The sequence below is a fragment of the Manis javanica genome, chromosome 3 (assembly GCF_040802235.1).
Source record: "Manis javanica isolate MJ-LG chromosome 3, MJ_LKY, whole genome shotgun sequence".
NCBI classification, from domain to species: Eukaryota; Metazoa; Chordata; class Mammalia; order Pholidota; family Manidae; genus Manis; species Manis javanica.
In genome coordinates, this window is record NC_133158.1 from 34621485 (window position 1) to 34644571 (window position 23087).

The 23087-nt window shown below is 40.6% G+C and overlaps 2 protein-coding genes across 3 annotated transcripts in view; one reads left to right on the plus strand and one right to left on the minus strand.

The window, feature by feature from the left end:
- Positions 1-3826: 3826 nt before the first annotated feature.
- On the minus strand, positions 3827-15969 carry LSM3 (LSM3 homolog, U6 small nuclear RNA and mRNA degradation associated). Its single transcript, XM_037023951.2, has 4 exons — positions 15828-15969; positions 13582-13692; positions 11527-11622; positions 3827-4131 (listed from the first exon to the last, which is right to left on the minus strand). Exons 1-4 carry the CDS (start codon positions 15846-15848, stop codon positions 4051-4053), a joined length of 309 nt encoding a protein of 102 aa, XP_036879846.1. The 5' UTR covers positions 15849-15969; the 3' UTR covers positions 3827-4050.
- A 19-nt stretch (positions 15970-15988) lies between these two features.
- XPC (XPC complex subunit, DNA damage recognition and repair factor) overlaps positions 15989-23087 on the plus strand; it is a 58248-nt gene continuing 51149 nt past the window's right edge. For both annotated transcript variants that reach the window (XM_037023948.2, XM_037023949.2), the window contains exons 1-2: positions 15989-16235; positions 20278-20473. In XM_037023948.2, the coding sequence (XP_036879843.1) occupies positions 16133-16235; positions 20278-20473 (299 nt within the window). In that variant the 5' untranslated portion in view covers positions 15989-16132. The remainder of the gene's footprint in view (positions 16236-20277; positions 20474-23087) is intronic.

The window sequence follows — 23087 nt, forward strand, 5'->3', positions numbered from 1 at the left end:
TTCATCTTTGAAAGTGCCAGTTGCCCTGAATGGATCAAGATGTTGTGGTGTATGTAGTGGAATGTATCATTCAGCCATGAGGAAAAAGGAAATCCTGCCATTAGCAACTGCATGGATGGACCTGAGGCATTTTGCTAAGTAAAAAAAGCCAGTCAAAGGCAAATGCTTCACATGTTATCACTTATATGTGGAGTCTAAAAAAAAAGAAAAAGTCAGAATTCTTAGAGTAAAAGTGAATGCCAGCAGTTAGGGGGTGGGGTCAATAGGGACAGGCTGATAAAAGGGCACAAACTTTCAGATATGGTGAATGAGTTCTGAGGAGCTAATGCAAAACATGGCATCTACAGTTGATAACACTGTATTATATAGCTGAAATTTGCTAGGAGTAGAAGTTAAATGTTCTTACCAGAAAAAAAGAAAAATATCTGAGGCAATGGATGTGTTAACTGGATGAGGATCTCTGTTCACAATGTGTAATGTGTATCAAGTCACCACAATGCACAATTTAAATACCTTACAATTTGTCACTTATAACTCAATAAAGCTGAAACAAGGTGTCATTTGCCTCTTACATTGGTAGTGTTATCACTCATTTTCTTAATTAGTCATTCAGCATTCATTGAGGACAAACTCTTGGCCAGGCCCCACAACAGGGGCTGTGAATTAAGATCTCTGCCCATAAACAGCAACTTGTTTGCTGGGCTGTGCTCTTCACTCACGTCACACAAGTATTCTGCCCTCCTCAGAGCTCTGAGGACTCCAACACCTAGTCTCAGCCTGCTATCCTCCTGTGTTGCAGGTCCTTCACTTAGACCCCCCGGAGGGCTCCAGCTACCATTGGGCCCAGTCATCAAACAAATCTAAGCCCCATTCAGATTCCCCCCAGGGTGCTCCAATGACTCCTCCTAGATTCCAGAATAATGGCTTCATGTCAGGAGGTTGTTTCAAGAATTTTGTTACTAATAATCAAGTACCAAAGAAGCTTATTTTTCTGTAAATCAAAGGAACCTACAAGTTATCCTTACATACTAGGCATTGTCTCCAGTTCCCATCCATCCTTCCCCCTCTGACTCCCTTTAGAGAACTACTCTCTCTATGCTCAGACACTATGGCTCAAGTGGGGATAATCTTGCTCTTGTTCCAGGATAGGCATGTGACTCAGACTGGCCAATCAGAATTCGATGTTCTCACAGCAATAACTAGCCATGGACTTGGTACACGGTAGGGCTTGTCCAAGAATGGAACTTACATAGTTTAGCAGAACTTAGTGACTGAAACATCAGTTGGGCCTCTTGATCTTGCCAGGATGACTCCTGGAATTTTCAGTTACTTTCTCTGTCCAATGCCAGTGAGCATTGTTCACAGTTGGCAATTGCTCACACAGTGGAACATTCCTCTCCTTCTAACTGCAAGCTAAAAGCACATGGGCACTAAGCATTAAATGTAATAAGAAGGTGTGTAAAACTGGTTTCCATATCTTAGTACACAAAAAGATGATGCTTCTAGTTTGTACAGATCTTGAAAAATCACTATTTGGAGTATGTGAAAATTGTCCATTTGTAGCTAATGATTTTTAGTTTAACTTGAGACTCCAAATTACATGAGTTTCTCAAAGATGAATTTGTGGTCCTACATTTTGTCTGTCCATCTTTCTTTGTGGGTGGCTATGACAATTCCTAATTGTTTCAGGAAACCATTAGAACAAGGATCCAGGGTACAGCATCTGCTTGAGAGGCTACCAAATGAAGGATGGCTAGAAGGCTCTTCTTGAGCCATGTGACATCATGTTGCAGAAACCACCAGTCACCAGCGCCAATGACCATGGGTTATCCAGCTGGCCACAGCTGACATGCAGCCTTGGAAATCCAAGGCTGCACTCCCAGGGGCCCTCTGACTACATAACCCCTGCAGACCGTGGAGGAAGCTTTGATGTGAAAGATTGAGCTGCCAGGTTGTGGACTGAGTCCTGATTCCACCCCTTCAGGTAGGTATCATGAGCTCCAAAAACCCACTTGCTGCTTCTCCATGCGGTGACACGCAGATGGTTATCCTGCACTTAATCTCTTACTGCCCCTCCCCCGTATCCTAGCAGCTAGGTGTGAAATGGACATTTGTAGCTGTAGCTGAGTTTTACGTGCACACGAAGTTAACTATATCTGATTTTAAGGCTCATGGTTTTTACATGTGTATAAATGAGTCCTCATACCCAAAGTTCTAGTTCAATCTATCAGTACTAGGAGCAAAAGGAGAAAGATGACCAAGAATAGAGTAGAAAAAAGCATCCAGGAATTAAGCATGGATATCAGAAGACACTAAAAAAAAAGTGCAATGCTGGACAGAACTGGAAAAATGTGGCTGAGCAAGAGGGCCAGATGGCCAGTCATGCCATGCCTGTGGTGGTTATTACAAGCCAATTTACTACCCAGAGCCAATGTCTCCACAGCACATCCGCCCCTTACACTCACAGGCAGGAGTCTGTACTCAAACCTACTGCTCCTACTGGCTGTGTGACCACAGGTGAGCAACATTCTGCAGGAGAAAGTTGTAAGGATTAAATAGGAACATATACACAAAATGCCTTTGCCTGCTACACTCAGTTCAAATGGCGGTAATTATATTGTGTATCGTCATCTTCATCATTTAGGCAAGACAGAAAGGGCGATCTAAACCAACAGCCACTTGTTACCACTAGAACCACAAGTCCCTTTTTCAACAGTGAGCAGGTTGCTGTAAACAGGTTACCTCTGGGTACTATTAAACCCTAAGGATACAGTATGGGGGTAGAAGTGAAAGGAGGTTCCTGTGCTCTTGTAACACCTCCGGTGGCTCACCCACACTTGTTTTTCCCATCTCCATTAACTTGCAGGAGCAGGTATGATAAGCAATGAAAACAAAACCATTTTACACAATGTCTACCAAAAGCAACTTTCTTGTGCATGGCTTACATTATGCATGTTAGCATATTGTGCTTATTAATGGATTAACATACATCAGCATATTTACAGACAAGCCATCCACATACTGGATGTTCTATATTCCAAAAGGATACATCTTAGAGGATATCAGGTTCTAAGTCCCATCTTAATGAAGTTTTTGAAATTGCAAGTTTCCCCTTTACATTTTAAGCATTAAGTGCTGATTGACTGAAGCTATATAAAAAAATAGCTTTGCTTTTAGCCACTTCCTGTTTATTGTGCCACTGTGATATGTTGTTTTAGACCTCTCATCATTAATGGCCTGTGATCCAAAAGTGGAAAAATGGTTTCTTCAAGTCATAAAACATTTGGAGTCCTGGTAGACATGACCAAGACAAATTATATATTATATAATTACAATTATATAATCACTGAAGCCTGACCTCAGAAATGAATCAGGCAAGAGAGAAGTAACAGAAATCCTGCTTCATCTTTCACCTCAACGCTAATGTTTACAGTGACCTATCGCCATCACCACACTCACCCGCACACCCACCCCGTTCTGTCTGGGTGTCCTTCTCTGTGTTCGTATGCTTTACTCTATCAGCACTAATCTCACTGTCCTCACTGTTGGTTTAAACACCTGCTTCCCCAGAAGACTCAAGGGAAGGAAGCATATTGACAAAACCATAGTTCCCAGTACTCAACCTGGTGCCTCAAAACATTGTAGATTCACTATAAATGTGTACAAATGAAGTGGATGTAAGATGTGTGCTTAAATAATTCACAAGACAGGAGACTGCATTAAAAAAAAATTAAAAAGGAAACATCACATTTAATTTAAAGAAAAAAAGAAACAGAAATTGTCTGGAAAAACAACAGAACAAATCAACTCCTGAAAGAGTTCTGCATCTTGTTGATCACATTTATTGAAAGGGTTGGAGAAAAATAAAAATACCATTTATCTTTAGAATTTGTGAGATATATGCAAATCAACTCCTTTCAGGAGTGGAGGAATCCTTGGTCATTTCTTAATATCAAAATTTATGAAGGTTTCTCTTTTTGAATATCTTCTACATTTAAAGAGGCAATCATACAAAGTGTCCTATATTCCACACAGGGCAAATTCTTTGTTTCAGCCAACTCTCAATGGAGGGGCAACTAGTACAACACCATCTCCCCGGACAAAGAGCATCGGAATATTCCGTTTTGTAGACTGGAAGAGGAAAAAAAAAAAAACAGAACACATTTATACAAATGTAGTATTTATTTTTTAAGAGAGAAATTTGAAAACAAAACCAAACACAGATTTCACCATCACACAAACTGATTCAAAAACCCTGGTTACTTACCTTTGTAGCCCAAAGAACCAATCTATTAGCTGTTTACTTTTCCTGGATATCAACAATTGGGGCAGAGCCTGAAGCTTTCTACCAAAATCCATTCTCCACCTCTTCCTAGCACATAAATAGACTACATTCCTCATGCTCCCTTGCAACCAGATACAGCCACGGGACTGGGTTCTAACCAGTGGAAAAGGAACACAAGTGACTGACCTACCCACAAACCTCCCATAAATGTCCTTCTGTGGTCTTGCCTCCACCACTGGATGGATTCAGATAATGGAGAAGCATGGGGATGGCAGAGCCACAAAACAGAGGAAGCCTGAGTCCCTGGTCTGAGCACCTGAAAGAAAGCTATTGTGCTGACCCACTCAGGACTGTTATGTGGATGGGAAAATTCTGTTCTGCAGAGCCAGTACATGTTGTTTCTATGTACTACTGCATTCACATATATGGAGTAAGATGGATACTTTGGGGCATTAGCCTAGGGTCAAGCCTGATGCAGTAATGAAACAAATATGGAATGCTGGAAATCCTCTATGCCTTGGCAAAAACAAAGGCAAAACTGTTGCCTGCAATGGCTTGGAAAATAGTTCAAGTACCCCCCAAACCTACAGGTTCTAGGTGAAGTGGTTAGAAAATGCCAAATGTTAGTAGGAATTTCAGTTAACCTGATGTTTCAGCAATATAACAAAGAGATGAGCTCAGGCAAGAACTAGCAGGTTTTCTAGCAGAGATTACATAGGATTGGCAGGGTTAGAAAAGCAAACTGTTTTGAGAGTCCAAACTGTATACAGTAAGCAAGAAAAAGTTTTTAGGAACAAAGCCCAGTAAAACTTCTCAGTTAAACAAAATCAGTCCTGAGGCAAAGATTAGTTTAAGGGACTTGCTTTCCACCCACACTTACTTCAGCAAATGGCCTCAAGGTAGTTTGAATTAATTTGAGGGAGAGGAATATGTTTGGAACTAAAGAAATAAAGATATGTACAAGCTATATCCAGGAAAGAAGTTTGACTGAGGTTAGCAGTCCACAGAATTGACTGAAAGTAAACAGATCAGACACATATGAAGTCCTAACTTTTTAAAGAAATTGCATTATAAAGAAACCATAGCCTGGCTTAAAAAGCCTTTGAGGTTGCCAGATTTACCCAATAAAAATACAGGTCACCCATTTAATTTTAAATCCAGATAAACAAAAACCAAAATTTAAAATATAAGTGTTTCAAATACTGCATGAGACATACTTGACCTAACCAAGGGATTTCTTCAACTACCAGGACTGGGAACATTACTGCCTCCCCAGGGGATGCACCACGGTTAAGGACCAATAACTGTTGTATGTTGCCATTCTTCTGAAAGTTGTCTTTATGGCGAACAACCTGTCCCTGCCCTGCTAAAGTGGATGTGGGAGGGGCAATGGCAATTAATTCAGCCTTTTTAGCTACAAAAATGTATACATGTAGATCTGACAGAACTAACTGCCTCTTGGCCAGATTGAAAATATTTTTTAATAACTGTGTTTTCATAACATTTTTTAAGACATAAACACTATGTTTTATGACCTTCTTGGGTACTCAGACTGTTAGGTAGAAAGATAGACATGAGAAGCCAGGGAAGGGGAAGACAAGGTTCAAGGAAAAAACTACCCGGTTAGACAACAACGGTTTTGCACAGAGAGACTTCCGCCCATGGGGACCAGGCCAAACTGATACGAACCAGATCACAGCACAGGCTCAACTTAACAAAATTAAGAACCGCCCAAACCACACCTCCTAATTTCATTGAAGTAAAATTGTGGTTTTTCTCCTCCAACCCACCACCGGCCCGGGTTTTTCTTTGTGCATTTGGGAAAAGACATGCACACCAAGAGAAATGGGTGTATAACTAAAACTGTTAATCAAACGACCTCATCATGTCAATCAAGAGGCACCCCCTGTCTTGGACATGATAGACCCTCCCCTAAAAGATGGGGGCCTCTGTCTACCTTGACTATGGCCCACTTGGAGTGTATTCAAAGAAAACTTCTGCTTAGCTTTGCTATTGTGTCTCTGCCTTTCAATTCTTTTGGCAGGGACAGGAACAAAGGAGAACTCAACCTGTAACAGAACTAACATAAAAGGAGAACCCCTAACACTAAATTCAGTATACTTATCTGTCATTCATGAATTTACCTAACTCTTCCCTAGATGATACTGCCTCAGGACAGTGGTTCTCAAATTTTAAAGCATGTAGGAATTACCTGTTTAATAGCTTGTTAAAACTGTTTCCTAGGCTCCATGCCCAGAAATTCTCATTCAGGTCAGGGTGTGGCTCATGAATTTGCATTTCTATCAAGCTCAAGGGTGATGTCAATACTCCTGGTTTAAGGTACACACTGAGAATTTCTCAGAGAAACAAGTATCATTTATGTCTACTGTCTGCTGTTATGAAACAGTACTTTCTTCTGGTTTCCCTCAAGTTGCAAAAGGCATCTAGTTCTAGAATGATAAGTTTAGTGAAGAATCTGTGCTCTTCAAAACAACTGGTATTTACTCAATTGGTCGTATTTTCTGAACAAAAAAGTCCCTTCCCTTCATATGATCTATTTCACCCATAATGATTCTCCAATGATTCAATTAAGGTTTTCTGAAGATGCAGTGAACAGAAATGAACATATGAGAAAATGAGCAGCATTTTCCAAGGTAAGCAGATTCTATTGACGGCCCTAGTGATCCCTGCCTCCTGGTATTCATGGCTTTGTGTAATTCTCTCCGTCTGGGTGAAACTTGTACCTTGCTTCTGACCAACAGAATACTGCAAAGGTAATGGGATGTCACTCTCATGATTAGGTTACATAAGACAGTTACTTCCATCTTGCCAGCCAACTTCCTTGCTGTGTTTGATGAAGCAAACTGGCAGGTGGGTAGAAGAGCTGTGGCAAGGAACTGAGGCACTGAATCCTGCCAACAACCACGTAAGTGAGCCTGAAGGAAGATCCTTTCCCAAATGAGCCTTCAGTTGAGATCCCTGCCCTTGCGCAGCCTTGTGGGAGACCCTGAAGCAGAGGCCCCACATAAGCTGTGCTTGGACAATGACCACAGAAACCGTGAGCTAATAAATGTATGTGCTTTCAAGCCACTAAGTTTTAAGGTAATTTGTTATGTGGCAATATGTACTCTAAAGACAAAAAGTACTATGGTTATATTAGTTTGGGAAATGCTGTATACTATACACTTCTTAGCGATAGCGATGCAGATTAGCTTTAACCCAGGCCTATTTCACTTTGGCTGTTAGAATTAAACATGATGCTTATAAAATGGATAGCACAGTGCTTGACACATGACAGGCATTTGGCAAAGGTTAGTTCTCTAACCTCTCCCATTTCCACTTACTTACTATTAGAGTAAGTTCATGTTATGACAGTACACTTTCTCAGATCTACTATATACCAAGATATTTTGCCTTACTGTTCACATTCAAAGTACCTGCCATTTTTCTATGTATTGGGCAATTTCCAAATAAGATTTTAAAGCCCACAGCGGCAGGGACCAAGGGCCAGGTTCTGAAGATTTGTATGATTTGGTCTATCCATGTTAGATTGGTGGTTGCTAAGCTATCCAGAACTCAGTGCTACCCTAACTTCAGGATTTCAATGTCTACCAATTCCATCACCAAGTACTCTGAGCCCTGGGCCCTGACACAGTGAAAAAAAACCCTGCAGGCTTTGAAACCGGTTCAGCCTGGGAATGAAATTCCTACTATATTTCTCCCTAATTGAACTTGCTTTCCTCAGCTAGAAAATGAGTACCACTGACCTCAGTGTTACGAGGAGATTAAATAAGATAAAATATGCAAGTTTGGGGCACACAGCAGTTATTCAACACATATTAGTTTCCTTTTCCCTCTCTCTATTGTCTTCCTGGATAAGTAAATATTTTTTCTCTACTTTTTTTTTTTGTTCCATGACAAAATATTCCCTTCAAATTAAATTTGTGTGTATGTTTCCTCATTTTTCAGTTGTGGAAGCAGATAGAGAGACTAACTGACTTATGTGCTATTATAAACTATAATTCTGTCAAAGCTTGGAAAGAAGACCTACTGACATCCTCAAAAAGATCAATAAAAAGGCAAAGTATTAACAGCCTGATAAAACTGATTAGCAAATTATATATTGTAAGTTGAAACTGGATTAAAATGAATTCTCAGAATGTTGACTTTTCACCTAATCATGTTGTTTCCATCTCCCAGTTCATTTTAAAACTTAACTGATAGTACGTACCTCACTTACCTCTCTAATAAGACTAAAAGATGGTCCCTGACATAGAAAGGACCAACAGCATTTTTCAACTTTATGATAGTGTAAAAATAATATGTAATAAGTAGAAACCATACTTGGAATTTTGAATTTTTGTTTTTTTTCTGGGCTAGCGATATGCTGTATGATGCTCTCTTAGTGATGCTGGGCAGCAGCAGAGAGCCACAGCTTCCAGTCAGCCACATGAACACAATGGTGAACAACCAATACCCTTACCGCCTTTCTGTACCCACACAACCAATTTTTCACTTTCAGCCCAGTATTCAATATATTACATGAGATATTTAACATTTTACAAAATATGTTTTGTGTTAAGATCATTTTCTCAACTGTAAGCTAATGGAAATGTTCTGAGCATGTTTAAGGTAGGCCAGGCTAAGCTATGATGTTTGGTAAATTAGGTGTATTAAATGCATTTTTGACTTATGATATTCTCAATTTAGCAAAGGTTTATTGGGACATAACCCATCATAAGTCAAGGAGGATCTGTATTTCATTACTATCTCTACTCCCTCCCCTCTCCTCTATCCTCTCTCAAGCTGAGCATATACTTACTGCCTACAGCTAACAAGGCACTATCGGGAAGAGAATGAAACATGTCCTGGTCTCTGTCATCAAGTAGCTTGTAAGATGAAAAGGAATATACAAAAGAAAAAGTGAGTAAGGTTAGGGTCAACTAAGCGGTGACAAGATTTAGAAGATTCACCCAAAGGAAGAAACAACCAAAGGAAGAAAATGAAGTCAAGTTGGTCAGAGAAAGCATCACAGAAGAATTAGGGCTGAGCTGGTTCTTGAAACATGCTTTTTAAGAAAGAGGTAAGGGAGAACATTCCACCTAGGGGAAATATTATGGGAAAAGACACAAAAGCAGGACTACAGAGGGCACACTGTAGGGGGCCTTAACCTAGCCTGAATTTCTGCTTTGCTCTATAGACCACAGAAAGCCTTAAATGTCTCTAAGCATGACTGCGGCAAATGACAGAAGTGTTTGAGGACAATTGCTTTGGCAGTCAGTCATGCATGGGCTGGAATGGAGGTGGACATGAAGAGAAGTGCCTGAGCTAGGGTCATGGCAATGGGAATGAAAAGCAATGGAACATATATCAAAGTGAAGGAACAATCAACTGAATTAGTTACTTATCAGCGTTAGTGAAAGGGAGAAGTACAAGAAAATTCTGAGATTTTGGTCTAAATAACTGAGAAAATTATGAACAGAATCAGGGAACTAAGAATGACCTCATTTTGAAGGCAAAGAACACCAGAAATTTAGTTTTAGATATATCGAGTTTGAGATAACATCTGAAGTGGAAATATTTTCAGTAAGAATGTTGGAAATGAGAGTGAGGCTCAGAAAAGGAAAAAACTAGAGAGACAGATTTATCCATAATCATAATGACCACCAATTGCCACATGCCACCTGTGTTATTCAATACATCCTGGGGAGCAGGCAAAGTTACTGGCATTTTACCAGAGGAGGTCCCTGAAGCTTAGTGAGTTTCTATAATTCACCCAAGGTCACATAACTGACTAATCACCAGCAGCCAGGATCTGAACCCAGATCTGTTAGGAGTGCAAACTTTAATGCTGTACTGATTACTGTTATATAGACTCACAGCTTACAATACACAATAGTCACTGAATGACATCTGGTGGGGGAGAGAGGGGAGAAGCAGATTAAAAAAAAAAAGCCCATGTTCTAAGGGAGGAATAAAGAAAACTGGGAAAGGAGTCAGGAGTGGTTGAAGAGTGGAGGAAGGCCAGCATAAAGAAGAACCACAAAAACCAACAAAGACTAACATTTGAACACCATTTGTTACTAATCTGCAGGCTTTTCATGTAACCTCAATATCCGTATAGAGTGGGTCCTATTACCAGTCCCACTTGACAGACAAGGAAACTTCCTTATAGGCAAGTTGGGTAATTTGGTACAGTTATACAGCCAGTAAATAAGGGAGTCAAGATTTGAATTCAGGCAGCCCTGAAATCTGATCCCACATTTTAAACCACTATGCTCGACAAGGGTCAGAGACTATACTTAAAAGACATAATGAATGTGATGTTCTTTTTTTATATTGAACAATGAAATGTGCCAACATTTGGAAGATCTGCATAACTCAGTGAACTAGTATTTTCCAAATGACTAGGGCTTGTTACAAATCATCCACGTGTAAAAGATCCATTTGAAACACAACGTAGACCAGTGAATCTGCATATAACCAAAGTATGAAAAGTTCACTGATATGGCTTCGGATTCCACAGTGCAACCAACCTTTAAGAACTACCACTTGCTGAGTTTGGGGGTAGCACCAAAGGCAAGTAGCCAGAAAAAATACTACTTCCTTTTTTAATTATCCGTCTGTGTGGGGTCAGATTTCTTCAACAATAACATACCCACATCAAATAAACACAGAAAAAAAGATGCGAGAATCTAGATGTCAACACTTAAGCCAGGCATTAAAGAGATTTGCAAAAATGTAAACAAAGACACTTTTCACTAAATATTTTATTTTAGAAAATAGTTATTGTTCATAAAAATGTTACTTATGTTAACATGTAATAGGTTATTTTTAGTGAGTTAATAAATATATTTTAAATTTCTCAGTTTTAGTTTCTATTAAGTATTGAGTAATTCACATCAAAGCAACATTATCCAGTATTACTGTCATATACCAGCACAAATTAGCATCCTACACAGTCACCTCATTGAATCTTGACAAACCTATGAGGTAAGTGGTACTATTCCTATTTACCAGCGAGAAAATTAAGTCTGCAAAATTAATTCCCTTGCCCAAAGTACCCCAGAAAGAAAGTGGCCAAACCAGCAGAGTAGTAACCAGGTCTTTAATTGCTACACTATACTGAGTTCATGAGTAGATACCAAAGCGTGACAGGCTTTCCATAAATAAGTGGTAAGCTGTTGAATGCTGAGAAAAATTGGTATTTTAAAAGTAATGAATAGAACTGCATGACTTACTTTATATATCTCTTCATATGTTTCTTCATCAATTTCTATAGTAGTCACAGTTTCTTCCACATCACCCAATATCATATTTAAATGTTGATCATAAGCCTGAAGTGGGAGGGTGAGGGACCACAAAGTTCAATAATCAAATTAGGAAATCATGAACAGGGTTTACAAAATACAAACAGCTCAATTGTAAGTAATACAATACTTACAAACTTTTACATGTATATAAGAAATGACCCTGCTCTATTAGTAACATACTATTTCTTCCCAAATCATTTCCAATGACAATTTAGTGGACCTGATACAAATACTAAACTTTTTAATGGTCAAAAATAAATTTACTCAAAGTAACTTGAAATTTCTTAAAGTGTTATCCACCCTGTTATCCAAGGCAGTCACATCAATTATAATAATTATGAAAAACAGCATATGCATCACTTTTCAGTAGCCTTCTTTCAATTCCATCTGTAACAGCATGACAAGAAAGATAAAGGACATAATATTCTTTGCTTTAACTGTGAAGGTGATGGCACTGTAGTTCCTAAAGGCACAAGACACTCTCATTCAACCCACGCTATCCCAAACTAAACACAAGGTAAATTAAGGAGCAACCATCTGCCCATTTATAACCCAGCCAGAACTTACTGTGTTTGGTACCTACAGGTAAGTCAATAAATGTTGCAACTCAGATACTCAGGGATGGCCTCAATCCAAGCTCCAAGGCTCATGCATTTTACCAGAAGGTAACCCTCTGGGTGGGGTCCTGTTCAGAACCTATGTATGCTTACTTCTAAAAAGTGTCAAATGGTTCACCAGCTCATATCAAAAGTAGCCAAACAGCCAAGTGGGGGGAACTACCAGGCAGGGCACACTAAGGATAGCAAAAATCTATACTGGAGGGTCAGAAAACAAAAAGGTGGGGGCCATTCAGTATAAAGACAATCAAACCTATGCAGGAAACTAATAAAGAAGCCTATAGGAGTTAAGGCAACAAATCCTGCGTATCTCTCCATTTCCACAGGCCCATGTGATTAAGCTCAATTCTATTTTTCTTGGCAAAGTTTCCACTATTCCATTTCCTGGGGTTCCCTCTTCCCTTAAGGCTAGCTGTATATTAAAAGACTACTGACTCCCTAGGTCCCCACTTCCTTTCCAAGCACAGGAGGCTCTTTGCCTTTGTTTTATGGAAGGTAGAATCATAGTACTTATAAGAGGGGCTGAAGTCAGACTGCCTAGGTTCATTTCCTGGCCCTCCCCTTACTGTTGATGTTACCTTAAGCAAATAATTTCACCTTTCTGAGCCTGAGCTTTTTCAACTGCAAAACACAGACAATGAGTATGCATCCTCATAGGGCTGTTATAAAGATTAAATGAGAGTAACTATATTTGGCATATAATTAATGCTCAATAAATACATGCCATTTTAAAGTAGAGGGGCAGTAATAACAACACACTCAAGAAAACAACAAATTTTCAAGAAGAAACAAAAGCGTCAGTATACTTTATGAATAAATGGTACAAACTCAAAGAACCAATCCTATAGAAATACTTGCACAAAGATATGTACAAAGAAATATGTATAAAATGTGTATTATGAATATAACATGTGCAAATACATAAAAGATCTGGAAGACTACATGTATCCTATTTTTAACAGGGGTTACCACCAGAAGAAATGGGATTTCACCTTTTACTCCTTGTATTGCTGTGCTATTTAGTTTTTTTCACAAGAAAACAAAAACTCAAGTATATGCCAGTATTTTAAAGAATATTAAGTAAGGATGGAGGACAAATAAACATTATTTACAAAGAAACAGAAGGGAAAGAAAATCAAAGAAATGAAAATGTTAATAAACAAATTTCTGTTGAGAAAAAAAAATGTTAAGAATATGAATAAAATGCAGCTGTAGTGGGCTTGTAGAAGTATGGGTGACTTTCCACCTCCCACTTACCTACATTCAAAATACTCTTCCACAGTGGATAGTTTTTCAAGAGGGTGGGGGTAGGGAGGGATGACAATAAAAGAACCTCATTTCAAGGTAATTTAATAAATTTACTTACATGTAATCTGCCTCGAAGCTCCCTGTCATTTCTCATTTTCACATAAATTCGCTCATCCAGGCTGAGCCTGATGAGATCCAGGGGCTCTTCTACAGTGTTGGTAGTTTGTTGCTAGTAAAAGAAACAGGCTTAGTAATACAGAACAAGAGAGTGTAGTGTTCAAATCATTGCTATGCTGTGTGACTGTGGGCAAATTACTTAATCCCTGTATGCCTCAGTCTCCTAATTTGTAAAATGGTGGATAGCAATTGTGCCTACCTAATACTGTTGTTGTGAGGCTTAAATGACACATATGAAGGCTTAGAACGGTGCCCGGTACATAAATGAGTGATACATAAATGAAGGCTGAAACATAAGATGCACAGGAAGGAGTTATACAACAAAATAATCCTGACTGTATTGTGTTTCCTCAAACTCCAAACCACCTGGCCGACAAGGAGTCACTCTCAGGGCTTTAGCCTTACCTCAAATACCATTTAGTAATTGGAAAAACATTCATTTAATGACTGCCCCATACTCATCAGAAAGCTAAGCATATTTGAAGGTTAGAGGGAAGATTATGAGTTCGGTACAAGGCAGGTTGAGTTTAGGATGCCAGTTGGCCGATAAACTGAATATATTTGGCAGGCAGCATAGAACACTGGTTGAAAGCACTGGATTTGGAGTCAGGTAGTGTGGTTTCAATTCTTGACTCTGACACTTAAGGACCGACATTAAAAATCACAGCATCTCTAAGGAGAAAGCCACAACCTTCCCTTCATGATTCTTGTGAGGATTAAATGATCTAATGTATTTAATTAATGTATTTAAGAATAGTACCTGGGAAACAAAGTACTTTATAAATGGTTCTTGTTATTACTGTTGGAAACACAGGTCTCAGATCAGGGCTAGTATGACTTGGGGTCATCCTTATGGAAAGGATGGTTGAAGCCAGGAGACTTGGTAAGATTATTTAAGAAGTGCTTCTTCAGTGAGTATATGCGGCTGAAGGTGAATGAATGTTAAATAGGCTCTACAACTTTATAAAGAGCTGTGGGTGGGAGCTTTATTTTTACCTAAATGGCCAGAGAAGTCCTCTGTGATGAGATGAGATTTTAGTGGAAAGCTCAAGAACAGGGAAAAGGCACTGTAGTTATTTTGTGTCTGCAAGGGGGTGGGGAGGATCCTAACCTCAACTGGTCCCCAGGTCAAATAGGTGTTTGTTAAGGACCAGCTAACCACTAGACTACAGGGATAGAGAAATCAGTCCCTGCCCACAAGGAACGCATTTTAGCAGGGACAGTCATATAAAAAATTACAACACTGTAAGAATATACATATGGCAAAGTCCTACTGCGCCTTTAGCCTCAGTGGGAAGCCTACTGCCCACCCATTTCGCCCAGTAGTGCCCTCTTCAAAGACGCCTCCCTGGTCATCCGGTTTCAGTCACTCAGTAAGCACTTCTTGAGTGTTTCTAGCACTTCTAAACCCCTAGGACAGGGCAGCTAACAAAACAAAATGCCTGCACTTAAGGAACTCACATTCTGGTGGGGGTGGGGAACAGACATTAAACAAAGCACATACTTAATATGAACAAATAACACGCTACGAAGAAAACTAAGGCAGACTGAGTTGAGGTTTATTTTACATAAGTGGCCAGAGAAGTCTTCTGTGACGAGGTGAGATTTTAGCGGAAAGCTCACAAGCTGTGGCCTGATCCACGAAGATATCTGAGGTAGAACATTTAGGGAAGGGTGGGAGAGACGGCCCGTAGGGCCATCAGTGATTCTGTATGCTAGCTCCTGGCTTGCTTCCGTCACACCAACCACAGTTCTTCTGCATCGCCGCCCAGGGCTGATGCTCACCGCGTTACGCTCAACGAGGAGTACCCGCTGCGCTCGGTAATGGTACTGACTCAACTTTACTATCACGCTGCCAGAATCTCGGCAGCTCCGTGAAGCAGGCAGGGATAATTATCCCCATTCTACAGCTAAGGGGGAGACTGCAGAGAAAAGAAGTGACATGCTTGAGGAGTAACTAGTTTTCAGGCGGGCTTCGAACAGCAAAAGATCTGAGGGCCTGAGATAAAATTCGGCGGGGACGCGGTTACCAAGGGGCAGATTAGCGCCGAGATGACCCAGAAAGAGGCGGCACGACAGGCCTCCTTCCCAGGAGCTTGGGGAAAGCAGCCTGGCACGCAAAGCCGAGCACAGCCGGGCCACGAATGGCGAAGCCACTCTACAGCGAGCTCCTCAGAAGACACTTACCTGGTCTACGTCGTCCGCCATGTTTCAAACCCTCCGCTCTTTCCCGTCTCTCGCGATAGCACGCGAGCCTCTCCCGCCTCCGCAAATCACCGGAAGTTGAAAAAAATCTGTTTTGCACTTTCTTCCTGCAGTTTGCATTGGTTGTTTGGGGTAGGGGCGGAGCTTCACCTGGGGAAGAAGGCAAGGTTTGTACAGAAGGGGCGTGACCGTGCCCCCAACCACCCCTGCCCCAGCGCTTGAGGCGGAGCGTCCCGTGGGGAGGTGTTTCCCGGGACCAGGGCGTCCCTTTGCGAGACCTGGGCAGGATGGCTCGGAATCGCGCGGCCGGCAGGGAGCCGCGGGGACGCATACTGCGCAGCCGGAAGGCCAAGGACAAGAGCACGGCCCGGCGTGAGGAGAAGGCGGCAGGTGAGGGCGAGGCCGAGCCGGGCTTATTTAGGGGGAGATGGTGAAAGAGGACAGGAGGCAGGCCCGGGTGCGGGGAACGGCGAGGCCGGCTCCTGGAGGTGGTGGGTGCGGAGGCTGATCCGTGCCCCTCTGCGCTGAGGAGACGACGTTATGGCGCCCAAGGGAGGCAGGCGGTTGTGCCGCTGTCGCGGTCCTCTCCGATGTCGCTGCGCCTTGCCCTCCACGCGAGGAGTGATGCGCTCTGAGCGGTTCCTCCGGGGCACAACCTGACCATGACCTCCCCTGCGCTGCCTCTTTTCTGTGCCCTGTTGCCCATAGGTTAAAGTCCAGCCGCCTGGCAGATGCAAAGGGCAAACTGGGAAAAGGCACTGTAGTTATTTTGTGTCTGCAGAAGACGGACAGACTAGGATGTTATGTTTGGTCAGCGAGTTTTAAGAGGGGTAATATTTCAGGAAATGGCTGTGAAAGGGAGTTATTATAGTCAGAGGGAATGTATTCTGAATATGCAGCAGTCCAAAGATTAAATGTTTTAATCTGATGGACATGCCACCTGCCTGGGGCATTTCTTGTAGCTAAACACGTCACCTGGGCACCAGCTTGGTATAGTTCCACCTTTTAGTAGTTCAGTGCAGTTGGGTAGATTATTTTGGATAGATGATTTTGCCCCTTTGAACCTCGTCTGTGATACATAATACTACCTTGCAGGTGAAATGTAATAGTACTTTGTGAGTTTTCAACTAAATAGCAGATAAAGCTCCTGGCGTGATCCATGTTAGGTAATCAGATGGGCTAGTTATAAGTTCAGCCTAAATGTAGGTAAGGATGCACCTAAGCTTCACTCAAACTCTGCTAGCCCAAGGAGCTAGCAGTAAGTTCCCAAGGCAGCTTCCGGAAAGAGCTATGATCGTTGTTGTGGGTGGGGGTAGGAGCAATCTGGTTGTGTGGTTTGGGCTGCAGGTGACACTAATTTGGCGGCTATTCTGTGTAGTTTCAAACAGCGTAAAAAGAGTAGGGTTTAACAACACCTGAGTGCATGCAAATAATGGTGACACTTGGCTGCTTTCACCAGTTAGGGACAAAGAAAAATCTTCCACATTATTTCCTTGTTTCTGTTAGGGCATCTTTTCTTGCCAAAGGCGAATTTCAGCCCCAGGAAGTTCACTCTGGATTTGGTGAGACTGAATAGCAACAATGGATAGTTGGGGTTAAAAGGGTTTATGCCAAGCTTTATTCTTGAGATGGTGGGTGGAGGGCTAGAATCACGTCTGCTTTTGGCAAGTTTGCAATCTGTCTTTGCCCCCAGGCCGCTCTGCCTCTGCACCACCCCTGGGAGAGCACTGGGCAGAGCTCCTTAAGTAGCAACACAGACAGTTATGGCTCACCACCAACAGGTGTGCGCACATGCATCTGTGAGCATTGCATGTGCACAGTGGGCAACTAGAGTAGGGTCAGGTGAGGATCTTGGCCATGGTGACTTTTTCCCTACATATCTCTAGTTTCTTCATATTTCTTCTCTATGTTAATTAATGCCTTCACTGACATAATTCATTAATTCCTTTAATAAATACTAAGGACTTATTTCCAGGCTCTGTTCTAGGCACTAGAATTACAGTAGAGAACAGGACAGGCAAGGTCCCTGCCTTCATGATGCCTTTAATCTTTGGTGATGGATAGGTAGGGAAGACAATAACAAGTTAAAAAATAAATCTACATGGTGGCAAGAGCTATGAAGAAAGTAAAACAGGTTGATATAATACTGACATGGGAGTGGGGAAGAAGCAGCTAAGTCAGAATCATTGGTCAAGGAGGTGATATTTTCAGCCGATTTTTGAATATCCTGAAGGAGACATTCATAGGAAGTTCTTGGGGAAAAGAGTTATATAGGCAGAGGAGTCACTAAGATTGAAGACTTAGGAGGCAATGAACTTGGGCAGTTGGCTGGACACAGTGAGTGAGGGGGCAAGTGGTAGGAATTGAGGTGGGAGAGGTGGGCTGGACACTTAATCTGGAGACCAAGCTAAAGAGTTTGTATTTATTCTGAGTGCTGGAGGTGCCACTGGCAGGTTTAAGCAGGTATTTTTATTAAATCTCAATAGATGGCCAAACAAGCTACAGTGGTAATTCCTGCCTTCCTGAAATAACTATGTTGAGTTCAAGAGGCTGGCTAGACATACTAGATAGCTCTACTTCTTGGGGAGTCCTGGAAAATAGCCTCTAGATTCTCTGGGATAAAAAAACCACACAGCAAAGAATAAAGAAAAAAGAATGTCATCCATATTTCTACTGTCCAGAAATAACTACCACTAAAATGATGGTATATTTCCTTCCAGTCTGTTTCTTTATGCAGTAGAAACCACACTGTAAAAACAACTTTGCATGTTTAACTTTTTATCATATATTATTTTCCTTCCTCTTAATAGATTAATATTTCATTGTGTGACTGTACTTTAATTAATGGTTATCTCATGGTTGGAAGCTCAGATTTAAAACATTTTTGGATATTATAAGTAATGATATCATGAATAATTTTTATTATTCAGTTTCCTCCCCTCCCCCCCTTTAACTCCATCTCTTTCTTCAAAGCACAAAATACACAGCTGTAGCTTCTAAGCAACACTTAAGTTTGGCAGGGAGAACCTATGCTTCTGAAGTATCCTCCCACCTGCATTTTTAGATTAGTAAAAATTAAGTATTTAACATCTTTGCTTACTAATTAATGGAGGGCTAAAAACCACCATAAGATCCAGAAATCCTGACTTTACAGGGCTTCTACTCAAAATGTCAATTCATAAACCTTTAAGCAGCTTCTGGACTTCACATAAGAAACCTGTTTCCAGATTCTAAATAATTTTAAAATATTTTATGTTTCCATTACAATGTCTAAAACATGGGAATACATAAATGCCTTCTTTTTATAAAACATTAAAGAAACAACTGAATTCAATGATATCACTGAGCATTAAAACAAATAAATGCCCCAATAGTGTTAAATTTTTGAAAATTATTATTTACATCAAAAAGGAGAGTGTTTTCCCCATGCAAAAGTAGATTCTTGGGCAATATAAATACCTAACCAGAGAGTCAGCAGGACAAACCATAAATGGAAGGAATGAATAAAGTTGATATTTTAAGTTGATATTGCAGTTCCTTTTGGAACCTCAATTAAGGCTAGGGTACTTTTGTTTTACAAATGTAATTGAAACAGTCACGCAAAAGGAGATGATTTATTTCAGACTCAAGATTATTTGTATGAATGTATTTGTTGAAAGAAAGATCCTCGCCTGCCATATTTATAAACTGTTTATTAAATTTAGCAATATATTTGTGTTAATAAACAGACTGTACTTTAGATAGCCAGACTTAACTAAAGCCACTGGCTTATGTATTTTTTATATTTCCCTTAAACAACAACAACAAATAATTACTTTAAGAAAATAAATGTATTTTTGAGTTACTACTATCTTTTTTCAACCCTCAGCTTGCTGAGGTGGTTGGTATACAAGTGCCATTTGGGTTAGATTGGAAAGGTTAAAGTGTGTGTTTTGAGCAGAGTTTGTTTTTGAAAGATGGCAGAAACATGGATTAATAGAAATACAGTGTAAAACTTGGACATGTTTATGAACTTGAAGCATTTTGCTTAATAATGTAGGTTATCCCTAAAATAAATAGTCTTGACAGGTGGTAAAAAGTAAGATGTTGTTAATTAATGGATTGATGTATTTTCCTTGCTGGATATTAGCTGAAATTTAAAATTTTGAAGTTAGATACTGAGTCACGAGATGGTCTCTTTGTAGTCTTAGGAGGAGAAGAATAAAATGCCTGTAAAGGAAAAAGGTTTTTACTGTATGAGAAGAGTGGAGGCCAGACTGAGTGTGGCAAGAGGCTGAAATTGGTTGTTGACCAGATATAGACGGTGAACTAGTTACAGAGATGTGGTTTGGAGGGAGGATGCACAAAAGTCTTCTCATGACTTTGCCCGTGAAACCACACTGCCTCCACCTTTCCTCTTGTCCCTAACCTGATGTTCCATGTGGTCTTCTAGGTGTCTTTGAAGATGAGAAACCTCTAAAAAAGAGCCTTCTCTCAAAAGTTTCACAAGGAAAGAGGAGAAAAGGCCGCAGTGATCCTGGGGGTCCAGCAGATAGCCCAGCAAAAAAGAAAGTGGCCAAGGTGACTGTTAAATCGGAAAACCCCGAAGTTATAAAGGATGAAGCCCTCAGTGATGAGGAAGATTTCAGGTGAGATGGTTGAAAAGCTTCAACTGGATCTTAATTCAGAGAAGTATGAATAAGGAAACCTGCTCTTTTTGCTTGTCACTAGGATCCGAGGAAAAAATGAGATCTTTAAACTCTTCAAGTTAGAGCTCAGAGCACTAGTAAAAGCTGGAAAGAATCTTAGCTATTATAGAGCCTTCCTTCCAAACTTTCCAGATGAAGACAATGAGAGCTTGCAGAAAGTGATTTGTTTGTGGTTGTACAGCTAGAGGGTGGCAGAAATGAGGATGAGACCTAGGTTTTCTAACTCCTGGTCTAGTGCCTTTTCTACTATACAAAGTTATTCCATATACAGAATATTTACATGCCATTCCAGCTTTCTCTTGGACTACTCTCCTCAGGTACACTAACTGTTCTTGTCCAGCAGGAACTTCCCGTCATTCACTGGACACATGCTCATACCTGGCTACCTCTGAGTCGTGTTCATGTTCTTTCTACCTGTAATACATCCTTCCACCTTGAAGATGCAGATCACAAGCCACCTACTCTGCAGTCTTCATTGATTCTTCCCCTTTCTCCTCTGACTTTTTTTTTTTTTTTTTTGAGAGGGCATCTCTCATATTTATTGATCAAATGGTTGTTAACAACAATAAAATTCAGTATAGGGGGGTCAACGCTCAATGTACAATCATTAATCCATCTCAAGCCTAATTCTCGTCAGTCTCCAATCTTCTGAAGCATAACAAACAAGTTCTTACATGGTGAATGAATTCTTACATAGTGAATAAATTCTTACATGGTGAACAGTACAAGGGCATTCATCACAGAAACTTCCGGTTTTGATCATGTATTATGACCTATAAACAATCAGGTCAAATATGAATATTCGTTTGATTTTTGTACTTGATTTATATGTTGATCCCACATTTCTCCTATTATTATTATTATTTTTATTTTTAATAAAATGCTGAAGTGGTAGGTAGATGCAAGATAAAGGTAGAAAACATAGTTTAGTGCTGTAAGAAGGCAAATGTAGATGATCAGATGATCAGGTGTGTGCCTATGGACTAAGTATTAATCCAGGCTAGACAAGGGCAGCAAAACATCCACGGATGCAGAAGATTTCTCTCAAAGCAGGGGGGGTGAGGTTCTGAGCCTCACCTCTGTTGATCCCCAAATTCTCACCTGATGGCCCCCTGCGACTGTGCCTGTCTTAGGTTGTTCCTCCCTTGAGGAATCTTACCCGTCTCTGGCTAACCAGTCATCTTCCGGGGCCATACAGGGAAATGTAAAGTTGGTAAGTGAGAGAGAAGCCATATTGTTTGCAAAGGTTAGCTTTTTACTTCTTTGCAGATTTATGCCCTGTGGCTTCTATGCCCAGCACTTGTCTCGAGGTATCTTTACCACCTGGAGGAATTATGATACTCAGTAAATTCGATATGAGGCACGAATTCTATTTAAGGGTTGTAATTAGGAAGGAAGAAGAAAAGCTATAGATGTAGCATATGAAGGAAACATGGGAGGATTGATTATTTCTTTGACATATCTTCTTGTATAGTACCTTAAGTATGTAAAGGTTTTAAACTACTAACTAATTTGCACACACATATTAACATAATAGGAATACGGTGACATAAACAAAGCAAATCTATAATTACCATCCATCTCCAGTGAAGACAAGAAAACCATTTAGGCACCTTAGGCATTTGTGAAAATTTATCTATGATATGATGGATATTGTCCAACTGTACTTGAACCATCAGACAAATTAAAGCAGCCCATTTCTGGGATCTGTTCACATCCCATATGTTCTTTTAACCATAGATAGTCTATAGTCATGAGATTTTGGAGTGATACAACTTGCACCCCTCCCAACTCCTGGTTGAGTTCCAACAGTACAGATCCGGTCAAATTTGTTGTCTCACTGTATGCACATGCCAGCCTAGACATCTCCCTCCTCATTCCTATGGCAAGTCCAGGAGACGGTGGGCTGGATGCAGCCACAACCGCAGCATCGTCCGGATCCCTGTTGAGGCTTTTTGATGATCATCCCCCGGCACAAGTCCTCCAGAGAGTGCTGATGCCGGAAGCTCCTCCTCATATGGTATCTTAGTTTATTTTCTGGGTATCCAAGCTAGGCCTTGATCTTCTGCATAGAAACAAACAGACCCTTTGCCCACACTTTGACATGCCCTCTATACCACTGTGCAGAACTCATTGGAGGTCAGCACACAGTAACTGCTTTTTTTTTTTTTTAATTAAGAGAAAGGAATATTATCAGAAAAGAGTACCTCCATAGCTGATCATCTGACACCCTTTAAGTGATCAACATTAAGGATATTTAAAGCATGCGTTGATCTTTGATTTACCAATAGTTTTATCCTGTTAAGGAGTAATCCCCCTTCTCTTTCTTTCTTTCTTTCTTTCTTTCTTTTTTTTTTTTAATTTTTAATCTATACTTACATGAAGAATACTATGTTTACTATGCTCTCCCCTATATCAGGTCCCCCCTAACAACCACATTACGGTTACTGTCCATCAGCTTAGCAAAATGTTGTAGAGTCACTACTTGTCCTCTCTGTGTTGTGCAGCCCACCCTCCCCTTTCTCTCTCCCCCCCATGCATGCTAATCTTAATA

Coding starts and splice junctions, on each gene's coding strand:
- LSM3 (XM_037023951.2), bottom strand. CDS start 15,848: ATGGCGGACGACGTAGACCAG. Junction 13,693..15,827: donor TGGCGGACGACGTAGACCAG/GTAAGTGTCTTC, acceptor TTCTTTTACTAG/CAACAAACTACCAACACTGT. Junction 11,623..13,581: donor AGCTTCGAGGCAGATTACAT/GTAAGTAAATTT, acceptor CTCCCACTTCAG/GCTTATGATCAACATTTAAA.